Below are 11,490 nucleotides of genomic sequence, written 5' to 3' on the forward strand. Positions count from 1 at the left end.
GTTGCTTGTGGTCTAATTTTTAGATTCCTGGTTCATGGAGTCACATTTTGTGAATAGGAAGGTGGGTTTTGTATTAGTTTGTTGGGGGTTTTTTTTACACCCTTAATTCAAGCACAGATGGGTCAAGCACTTAGTTATTTTGTGAAGAGATGGGAAACTCTGAAAATCCGTGCTTAACATCTCAAGTTTTTGAAAGTTGAAGAGCAAACTTTTTTAGTTGCCAGGCGAGCTTATTGAGTAAAATTCTGAACTATTCCCTGCCCAAACTGACTCAGATCAGATCAGTGCAAAAGATAATAAAACTTATCATCAAACTAGCTGTATATATGTTTGTGAGATAGATGGACTTTCTTTCATTTTCCATGCTATTTTTGGAGTGTCAGATTAGCCATGTGACGACAGTGGTACAGTCGACTCCGCTTGTGTTGAACTGGCTTGAGTTGATCTTCGGTTAAGTTGATCTTTTTCTTGGGGTGCCAGCACCTCTTCTTTACAGATCCCAATGGTAAAGTTGAACTTCAGATGAGGTTGTTTTTTGTTTTTTTCACTCCCCTGACAGCATCAACTCATTCTTAGTCAACTATATATGGTTGCTTTTAAGGACAAGCGGGCCAACCCAGATTTCGGGGGTTTCCAGAAATCTTAACCTACACCAAAAGTGGGCATTGCCCTACCTAAAGGAGAAGTTTGGTTTCAGTGGTGTGTATATTTGTTTGGTTATAGAGAAAACTCTTCTTGTCTTTTAAAGAAACTGAACAGGGGCAAAAATTTTACCTTCGATTTTCTCAAGGCAACATTTTTCGGGATAGCTCCCATGTGCTTAAAAGCGACCATATATCACTTCCCTAGTGCCCATATTTTGTATAGAACTCTGTTGTAATAATTCAAGTACTTTTTTGCTTTTGTAGGTTGACAAGCTGGCTGATGGTACAGTGGAGAAGAAGACCTTGATGGGGGTCATCTACGTGCCGCTGACCAGCAAGGAGAAGCAACTGCCCAGGTGGAGATGATACTCAAGTGGTCAGCATGGAACTTTCCTCCCCTTGTGGAGCCTTTTGCCTCTTCACTAAGCTTCCCTGTACTATTTATCATTTAGAAATGCTACTGCAGTAACTGTTAACCCTTTCGTTGCCAGGGGGTATGCATTCCTACTGTCAGCAACTGATTTTCAGCTGAGCTCGTTACCCTGAACAGTAGCCTTTATTTCTTGGTGTCAATGGATGCATGGTTTAGATCTAATGCCCTCTTGATATGTTTCAGACACCGGATCTTCGATTGTGTTAATTTTTCTCACTTTTCGTATTCCCCATTTCCTCCCATCTTACTCATAATTTCAAATAACCTGCAAATCAAAGTAAAAAAGTGAATTTATTTGCCTTTTTAAAGTCATTTAGATGTGTACGTTTTACAAGAGCACATGGCCGCCCGCCAGGCTAGATCTGTGTTTATGGATCGCTTGCAAGCTTAGCAGTAGAATAATGCTAGCAAATTTGGTACTGATATGTGCATCTTTTTTTCTCGAATACAAATCTACGCAGCGCTTGTGGCTAAAAGTCTGTACAGAAGAATTAGAGGCAGGTTATTAGCATGACATACATGTAACGTCATATAAGCAACCAGCAGCGGATAATTTAGCCAACTTCTGTGACGTACCATGGCACAGCGCTAAAAATTACGCATTTGCATGACGTGCCAAGTACGTCATAGGCAAAGAAGGGGTTGATTTTTGTTTTTTCTTTTAATAACTGCATAAGCAGTATTTTTAGCTGGCCATAATTACTTCCTTTTCTGGCTGAATATTTGTGCTTTGGCTTTTCAGTGGAGGTTCTACATTGATAAATGTTGGTACATATCTTTTTGAATAAAAAAATGTTTTTTAAAAGGAGTCTGTTGTATTCAGTGAGTGTAGGCCTTTTTATTTATGCAGTTCTTGCAAATGGATTTGCCTACTGACCAGTAAATACTTGAATTATTAGGAAAGAAAATTAGTAATTACAGTTGAAGTTTTTCTTTTCATTTGCATGCGCTGGGGTAAAAAACATCATTACGCAATTAGCCTTTTAGGGAGCCTCTCACTCTTATCTATAGATTCCTTAAGTGTTTATTGGAGTCTAAATTAGAATCTTCAAGCGCCTGTGATGCTCTGTCATTTTGTCGGATTCATTTCGTCATTGCTTGAAATATATTTTGTTTGAGCTATTTATACTAACACAGACCCAATAATTTCTATGCATGCTGACAGTAAACATTTTTGCTTTTGAAATTCTTTTGTGTCTGAGTGACAAAACTTCAGAGTCTTAAGACAGTGGGAAACCAATTACACAAGCTGTTCACCTGATTCATAAAAACTTTCCAAGTCACTGGTGCCTGTGGAAGGGGATATGTGCATTCCATCCCTTTGTCTGTAGTGTTACTGCTGTTTGTTAGCTAGGCTTTTCCTGGCAGTTGTGCTTTATTACTTTGATTCCTTGCAGTTTTGCAGTTTCAACTGTACAGGGAAGACGAGTAGGTGTCTCTCCAACAACCCCCTCCCCTCACCCTTCCTATAATACTAAAGAAAAATATGTTTTAATGTTCATAAGAAAATTGCAAGCAAAATAAGTACATTTTGTAGTATGGAACTGATTGATGATAAAGCAGATATCTGATCTCAGAATCAGACTATCTGTTTTCTGACAGAACAATTGCATACGTATGGGTTGTGAAAGATTATCTTTGTTGAAGATGCAGCAGAGTAGGTTCAGTATCTATAAGTATTTTGTGAGCTCTCTAAATTGCACTTTGTTTGCTATGCCTTTTTTTATAGTTTTATGGTCTTGACAGCTGCCTAGGAATTTCTTCTTGTGACCCTTGGTTGTGTCAGTTGATATTTCCTTTTAAAGGAATTGCAGCTTAATGAAAATATTTTATCTACTGTTGACTGAGTGACACATCCACATGGAGTCAAATATAATGCAGTTCTTTCTAGAGGAATATTAATACTTATTGAACGCAGTTGATGAGTGCAGTTTTCTGAAAATGTTGAGGAATATACGTGTAGCGTATTTATCGTATTCTTATTTTTTCCCTGTGATGTTCTGTTTCAGGAACAAATTTGACTTGTGAGCTGCAGTGGCCAACTCTCTACCATACTCATCAGTTCCTTGAGCTGCATCCCGGAGGCTTCAGTCCCTTCTCCTCTCGTCCTTCTGTGATATCCGAAGCTTGGACCCATGGCAGTCAACATCTGTATCTATTTACATCATCTAGTAACTTGCTTTTGTTCAGAAATAGTTTTGCTCTCTTTATTTTCGTCGTTATTGTGGAATGTACAAAACTGAAGGTAGCGAAATTGTTTTGTAGATTGAGTAGTTGTTGTTTTTTTTTATCAAAAGAAAGGAATTGAATTTTTTTTTCTGAAGGTCTACTGTTTGATCCCATCACTTGTGTTCTCCATTTTTTTGGATTTGCTGGTCTCAAGAACTTTGGAATGAATGGGTCGTGAAAAAAAGGAAGCACAATTTTATGATTAACGGTTACTGATGTAAAGCTCAAGTATGTGAAATCAGTTGACTGGGCTGAAGTGTATGTTCCCGGTAGTAGACTACTCTTACAGTACAGAATGTTAGTGAAATGAAAGTTTGTTGTCTTTGATTTTTGTTTTTCTTTTGTTGTTGACGAGTTAAAGTTGTACTCTGTATTTTGTGTGTTGCTTCTCTGAGACTGTCATTATGAAGTTGTTTTGCCTTGGATGTGTGGCTGGCTGAAATTTATTTCCAAGTGAAATGGTACAGATTGGCACTGGATATATATGCTAGTGTAGTGGACTGTCTTCTACCCTGTATCTAACATGTAACAGTTTCAGAGTTTGTTTTGCAGTATATCCTTAAAATAAGTGCTACGAATTTAATCCAGAATATGTTTTCAGTCCACTTTTTCCGATCATGTTATTCTAAGCAGTGTTTTGCAATAGGTGGCCGTGAATCAGACAGCCTTTTCTAACTCGCCCTTACGTGGGTGAACAATGAATGCTGTGATTGGATCAGCTATGTGTACTTCTTTTCTGTGATACTAAATTTATCTTCTTCCTTGTTCCTGACAAAATTGACATTCATTATGCGATCTCACCGTGAACCACAACTGAGTTAGCCACAGGCTTGTTGAAATTTTGGTGTTTGATATTGTTTGTTCCTCTGCTGTTTAAGCATGGCAAGGTCTCCCTTACAGCTTGTGCCCTTTATATTCACAAATATTTGGTTATACTTTGCATGCTGTTGTTTTGAAGCTGAAGGACATCTCGCCCTGAAACAGAATGCCGTGTTCCTATCTTGTCCAGCTCTCGAGTGGTGCACTGTAATTTAGCTTTATTTATGCCAAAATTGGTTGCATCGTTTGCTGTTATAATCTGCCCTGTCAGCAGCAAATAGTTGAGTCAGTTTTCTAGTCTGAATATCCTTTGTGTTCTGTACATTATGAGTTTATGGATATATTTCCTTTACCTCATCATGGTTGTACAGCTAGAAAAACTTGTTTTCTTCCGGTAGATGGATATATATTTTTCAGATTTCAGGTCTGAAACTTCTATATCAACTATACATTGGGAGGCTTTGTTATAAGGTCCTGTTTACATGTTGAAAGGGCTGAATAATGGCAGTGTGTCATTACTTTCAGTGCCCGCCTAATGCCTCAGTTGTGATCAAGTAAGAATCTCCAGAAGAAAGCATGTACATGCATAATTTATTAAATAGACACCCTTTTGACTAACTGTAACTGCTATTAATTTTGAGCATTTCCATTTGAGCCCTAGAAGATTTAAAGAAAAAAATTATATGATTTCAAATGCATCCTCTATGTTGAAAATTGGACATTTTATTTGTTACTGATCATTTATCACTGTAGAGAACAGACCTGAGTGACCTATGGACCTGCCAGGTGCTCCGATAAAATCGGAGCCGGTTGATTTTTCTTGGGCCTTTATATGAAGAACTCTGATAGGATTTTCTTAACATCCAATATTTTTTTCTGGAATTCCATTTCCATAGGTCATATGAAATTTATCGTAAATGACGTAAAACTACATGTTTATTTGCAAATATGCGCGACTTACTGTTAACAACATGAACATACTCATTCTTATTTGCGTTTGTTTGCATGTATTTGTAATTCACATGTATTTGCCATGATTGGTTTCTGACATAATTTGAATATACTCCCATTTTTTTTTCACTCCAAACTCTAATTTTGAGGAAAACTCTTATTTTTCTGTCAGGAGGGGTTGGCAGGTCTGTATATAAGTTCTTTGCTTTAGGAGCTGGTTGAACTTTTCAAAGAAAAGGAAAAATGCTCGGCCTTGGGATTGCAATGTTAATTAAGTTGGTATTATTAGTGGCCCTAGGTATGGGCAGCTCTTTTTCCAAATCCCATTGCAGGATATTCTTGGAATTGTGTTGTTTGAAGAAATCATGTCTCTCTATCTTTTTGGTTCTCTCATTTTGGAGATAGACCTGACATCAGATGTCCGACTCTAATGTAAACCTATCATTATATGGACACTTAAACCCTCTGTATGGATTGTTGCGGCCTTCTACTGGAAAGAAATCCTGTTTAATTATATTATATGTATAGGCCTATACATTTTCCCTCTTTCTGATAAACAGATTTGAAAGGAAAAAAAATCGTATAGTTGAACTGTATTTAGCTGTAATTGATCACTTTGCCAGCACCAGTAAGTAGGAAAGATGGCTTTTTAAAAAGTCTGTGTACCCACTGGTCTGGTTTGTCCATGTACTTCATTATAATTATCATGTGAAAAGGGCAATGACTTTACTCAGGAGGCTTCTCCAAGAAATGCTAAGTAAAATTGTTTGTCCAGACCTCACCTGATGGTACAGTGAGCCTCTTGTCTTATGTGTAAACCTTGCTAGTGAACTGGCATTATAGTGAGGAAATCATGCTTGCTGTGCAGACAACAGCTTGACAATGAACCAGCTGTCTTGAACATCCCCTACCATAAGTCTTGTATAAAAAAACAAAACAATTGAAGTGTGGTGTGTTCCGTTTAAGAATTGGGGGTGTCAAGACTGCTGTCTCTTGTTTGTGATCTTTTGTATATGTTATATGTAATATACAAATAACAAGAAAAAATTAAAAGTAATCTGTGTTCATGTTGTTTTCAATTCGTCATAGCAGGTGTGTTGGATAGAGTGAAATTGATCTCGTCTATGATGAAGTGCAGACATGATTGAAAAATATGGCAAACTTTGCAGCTTATCTTAAGCTTCATTTAAAATCGCAACAGAACAATGCATGAGAAGCTGAATGAGGACATGTTGAAGAATCACAGAGTAGAGTATATTTATGTGACCCTTTGTTCTCATCCAATGATTATGTAAGTACTTAATAAACTTTTTTGAAAGTAATAAGGAAAGAGAAGAGTTGTAGATCTATAGCTGTGATCACTTGACAGCCTCTTGTTAGATTTTGTTCTGCAAAAGTACAAAAGTTGGCATGTGACTTTGTACAATGATTGAATAGAGATATGGGCAGTTACCAGACTTAAAATGGGTCATCATGTTTTGCAACTTGACATTTCAGCTTTGAGCTTTAAGTTTTGAAGACTAAAGTTTGTAAGAAATTGTGTAAACTAGCCTACTGTATAATATAATAGTTAGAAATGCCATCATTTTTGCATAATGAACTGTATAGTATGCAATTACTTGGTAATTATATAAAAGTTCCCACTCACACATGACAAATTCTATTCGAAGCCCCATACATTGTATATTGTGCTCAAGTGTTGGACTTGCTGCTTTTGCTTGACATCTTTTGCCTTGTATTGTTATGCTAATAAAGAAAACATAAAACATTGAATCGGTTGATCCTCTTTCATAATTTGCTTTCATTCGTTCCACAGTTGTCAGGGTTTCTGGTGTTGTGTGTTGCCAAGCTCTTTACACTTTGCTGTCACATCTCGCCTGGTGATTTTTACCACCCAGTTTCTTTGGATGTTCCCCAAAATGCCTGTGCCTTAGATGGAAAGGGTTTTTGCTACATGTATATGAACTTTGTGATGGCAAAGTGTTACCAGAGTTATTATTTTTTGTGTTTGTTACTCTCTTGTAACACCTCTAATCTGCGGCACTTATATGACCGTATTGTGTTGCAAGTGCCGTTAAACACTTACTAAAACTAAACTCACCCTTTTTGTCTAAATCGGATTGGGCTGTAGACGCTTTTGCCCTATCCACAAACAACGCTCAATAGAGGAGGCTCCGTGTCGAGGCCTCCTTTAATTTTTTTTCCAGACGCTACTGCTGTTGACATGACATCGAACTGAACAAAATTCTCCCGAATCTTCTTTTCTCATTCTGTTCGATTCGCTATCTTGCATCACTGCTTTCACCAGTTTCACTCCTAAACCCTAAAATAGTCCAACTTACAGTTGAGGATTCACTCCACCAAGACTGACCAGGGAAAAACGTAATAGCATAGTATTGTGTTTGCACGGCTACCTAGCCATACCATGTAGGCATCTGAGTTAACGAGCAGATCAATCTTCTGGCAAAGGAATCCTCCTCCCTTCTGTTGGCATCAACGAAGAACACACTTCCTCAGGCGGACTTTAAACATAAGACCAAACGCTACCAATACCTCCTGTCTGTGGAAACAACACTGGAGCGAACAAGCAAGCAACAAACACCACACTCATGTTCAATTTGGGTCTTCAATGAACTTCGGGTCTCTCCAGATGAGGAGACGAAGCTATTTTATCCAAATTACGAGTTAAAATACCTCCCTGACGCACTTATGTTAGTGTTGTTATCTCTCATTTTGTGGCATGCGCATAACGGACAAAACATTATTTATTATTTTCTTTATTTTTACAAATCCTAATTTTTTGTTGTTGTAATAAATCACATTGGTTTTTTAAAAATCAATTAGCCCTTGCAAAGCAGAAAATTCGTTCAGTTCTTAACTGATCCCTTTATTTTGTTCCCAGTGGTACGCCAAAGTTGAGCGTTGAGGAGCGCAGTGCGACTGGGATGCTCATTGCCAATGTAATTCTAAGGTGCGTTGCAGCAAACACAATGTGGATTAACGTACTACTGGAGCGCTGCATTGACGTTTCCAGACAACTGGGAGTGTTGTTGATCAACCAAGGACGGGCAACCAAGGATCACAGCCTCAAAACAAGATAGATATATTTGTGCCACGACGCGGTGGAATCTGGCACTCGTCAATTTGGGGCATATTATGGAGTTATAGAAAACATCTTAAACTTAAAGCCTGTCCATTTGCCTTGCTCTTGATGGGGAAAAATATCCATTTATCTTTTTTAAAGTCATGATATTGGCGCTTTGAAAGAGGTGGGGGTCGCCTGATTTCAGAGGTAAAATTAGTGAGAAACGGCCGCCAAAGTTTGGTAATTTCAATAGTTTGAGAGTCCTTGAAAACTGAAAGTTTTCATTTTTTGTGTGCCCTTAATCCATGTTTTGCTTAAGTGTAGAATTCTGTGGGTTACTCTAACAGTAACAGCCAAAAGCCCACAGGGAACCAGAAGAACCGTATGTGTAGCCAACATTGGGCGCCGATTTGTTTTCTGGTGCACGTCGACAAGCTCGTTTCGTTTAGTTTTAGTTTTAGTAAGAGTTTTGCGGCACTTGCAACACAATAAGGTCATATAAGTGCCGAAGATTAGAGGTGTTACAAGAGAGTAACAAACAGAAAAAAGAAGGAGAGATCAGGGCGACAGATGTTTGATAGGAAAGAAGAAGAAAACCACACCAGAGCACCCGCCAACCACCCACTAAGCTCGTTTCGACTGGTACAACCAACATTCAAAGTGGACGACCAGAGACTGAGACAGATGTTTTTTTTTATTAAGTTGAATACATATTGTAGGCCAACATATCTTTAAAATGTTCGTTTGTAGCAGGCATTTGAGCAGCCATGCTCCGTTAGAACAGTTGTCTGATCATCAGCAAAATCTTGTAAAATAAGGGGACGAGAACGGAAACACTAACCAAACAAAACAAAGCCCACCAAACGGGACAGTTTGCACCGACGTGACCTACTTACAGTACATGTACGCCCTTTATGGCACCAGTTCTATTAAAATTTGTTGACCGACATTTTCCTCGCAGACTTTCCAATCAGTGACCTTGGGTGACGTTGGTCTGGCACTTGGTTTTCTGGAAATGCGAAATGGGCAGCGGGAATGATACAATGAACAGTAGCTGCAGGCACTGTGACTGAGTGCCTGCACGTAATCTGATCTACCGTATGTGTGTAACTTACTGTAAGGTACGCCGACTTGTTTGTTTGAGTTTGAGTAAATAGAAGCACATCAACACATTGACCATTTAGTGCTAGGGGGAAAAGACAGACCGAAACAACAGAAAAAAAGTACAGAAGTAGGATCTACCAGTCAGTGGCACCCTCCAACCACCCGCAAGGGTCTACATATCATACGAGTTCCTTTATCACAAATCACGTCGGACTAATTTGCATCGGATGAAATACAAGAATGTTGAAGGGGTAAACCACCTTTAGAAAAGAAAGGAGCCTTAATTAAAGAGGATGAGAAGAAACAGAAATCCCAAGCTGAAATTGCCAAAATGTTTAATGTCGCAGCTCAATCCATATACGCTATCACGACAAACAAGAAGACAGCCATGGCGGGGCTGTAGCGGAAGAAAGATAATGGTAAACCCTTTAAAATACATCAAAAAAGGAAAAAAATAATCAGATTCGACAGATAAAACAGTGTGTATTAACAAATTAAAAATCTGCATTCGAGATCGTAGTGGAAATGATAAAAAATGCGTCCAAAGTTGTCAAAAAAGCAAAACTTCATTTTTTTTTCCATGACCCAATTGGCATCAAGAGTGACAGAAAGCGAGGACATAATATATCCGGCCGGATTATATTTTTTTAAACAGTCCACTGCTTTGCACAGCGGAAAGATGCACCACTGTACAGCGTGTTTTTTGCAGCGGATGTATCAGCAAGCAAGCGAAATCTTCCAAATTGGTATGCGCATTATTTGCTCGGGCATACGGGATAGATGTCTGTAACAAACATAATGTTCAGAGCAAAGGGTCCATTTTGAAATGGGTTGCAAATTTGAAAAGGTTTACGTTCATTAAAAGTAAGGACTCGAATTCTAAGTCCCGAATAACTCACAATAAAAACAACGCACTTTTGAAAAGGTTAGGGCGGTCCGTGATTCTGTGAACTCTGACCAATACCCCGTTATCCTACCAAAGTTCTGAAGAAGCTTTTGATTATTTGTTGATGATGAAGGGGGAAAGATCTAGAACTTCCACTCAGGAAAACTGGACTGCTCCTCATGACGCCTGGGCTGTTCCGGGCTGGGTCAATAACCATTTTGGTTACAAGACAGTCAGTCCGACTGAGCACAACTGGACCCCAAACAATCCAGACCTGAGTCCACTGGACTTTCTCCGCTGGGGGGTGTTTGAAGGATCAGGTGTGTGGAAAAACCTTTGAAAGTATACGAGTCTTGAGAGAAACCATCATCGAGGGCACAAAAGAAATTTCTCCCTAGCCGTGTCAACCCATGGTTGTCAATTTCACACAGCGAGTCAGAATGTTCTTTACTCGAAATTGGGGGTATCTGGAAGATATCTTGTATCTTTGTTAGTAGCTGTCATATTTCATCCTTATTAACTCATAATAAATTCAAAAGGATGTACCACGTTTCTGCAAACCTTGGTGTTTGTACCTTAATTTATACGGTTTTATCGACCTTCTTTTGGACGAACCTTTTTCTCTGGTCGCCTTTTATAACTTTGGCTATTAAGTTTCCTTTTCTGACCACCCAAATAAAAAAAAATACAGGGGGTGCTAGACTGGAACTCTCGGACAGTTGACCGAAGTTTGCCTTTCAGACCATTGCTATCTGGACTGTGACAAGTGTTACTGTGCTTTGCAGGAGATTTTGCATTTATGTAAGATCGGTGACAGTAGCACTTGGTGCCCTTCAGCCGTGTCGTAATTCTTTGTTTCGAGACTAATTATATATTCTTAGACTACCTAGAGCAGGGAGCAAGACTGCGCGAGCCCCTCCAGTGCTCTGAGCAGCCATGTCGGAGAGGTATAATGACTGAGTTTGTTGGTAAAAAAGACACTTTTATACTATACAAAATGATTTGTCATTACGTCATGCTGACTACACTCTACTTCTACTGATGCAGTAAGCTTATTGTCTCCGTCAATTTTGGACGTCACGTTCTCATATCTTTCATAATAATAATAATGATAAAATTGTATTTATATAGCGCACTTCCACAAAGAGGTGCCCGATGCGCTGTACAATAATACAAAGAACATAATATGCAGCGCACAGCTCCTGTAGTAATCCTCTCTCTCTCTCTCTCTCTCTCTCTCTCTCTCTCTCTCTCTCTCTCTCTCTCTCTCTCTCTCTCTCTCTCTATCTTAGAGTACATCCTTGAGTACAGACAATCCCACAAAGCTTACCCAGACTCC

General features: G+C 38.8%; 1 protein-coding gene across 3 annotated transcripts in view; it reads left to right on the forward strand.

Annotated features, from left to right (window-relative positions):
* LOC101852936 (protein-L-isoaspartate(D-aspartate) O-methyltransferase) overlaps window positions 1–6,849 on the forward strand; it is a 13,262-nt gene extending 6,413 nt beyond the window's left edge. For 2 of the 3 annotated variants that reach the window (XM_035970474.1, XM_035970475.1), the window contains exons 7-8: window positions 909–1,000; window positions 3,087–6,849. In XM_035970474.1, coding sequence (XP_035826367.1) covers window positions 909–1,000; window positions 3,087–3,105 — 111 coding nt within the window. In that variant the 3' untranslated portion in view covers window positions 3,106–6,849. Of the gene's footprint in view, window positions 1–908; window positions 1,021–3,086 lie in introns of all 3 variants that reach the window. The other variant, XM_013084087.2, reaches the window with a different exon arrangement.
* The last annotated feature ends 4,641 nt before the right edge of the window (window positions 6,850–11,490 follow it).

Source organism: Aplysia californica, unplaced genomic scaffold, assembly GCF_000002075.1.
Source record: "Aplysia californica isolate F4 #8 unplaced genomic scaffold, AplCal3.0 scaffold00271, whole genome shotgun sequence".
In the NCBI taxonomy this organism is placed as follows: domain Eukaryota; kingdom Metazoa; phylum Mollusca; class Gastropoda; order Aplysiida; family Aplysiidae; genus Aplysia; species Aplysia californica.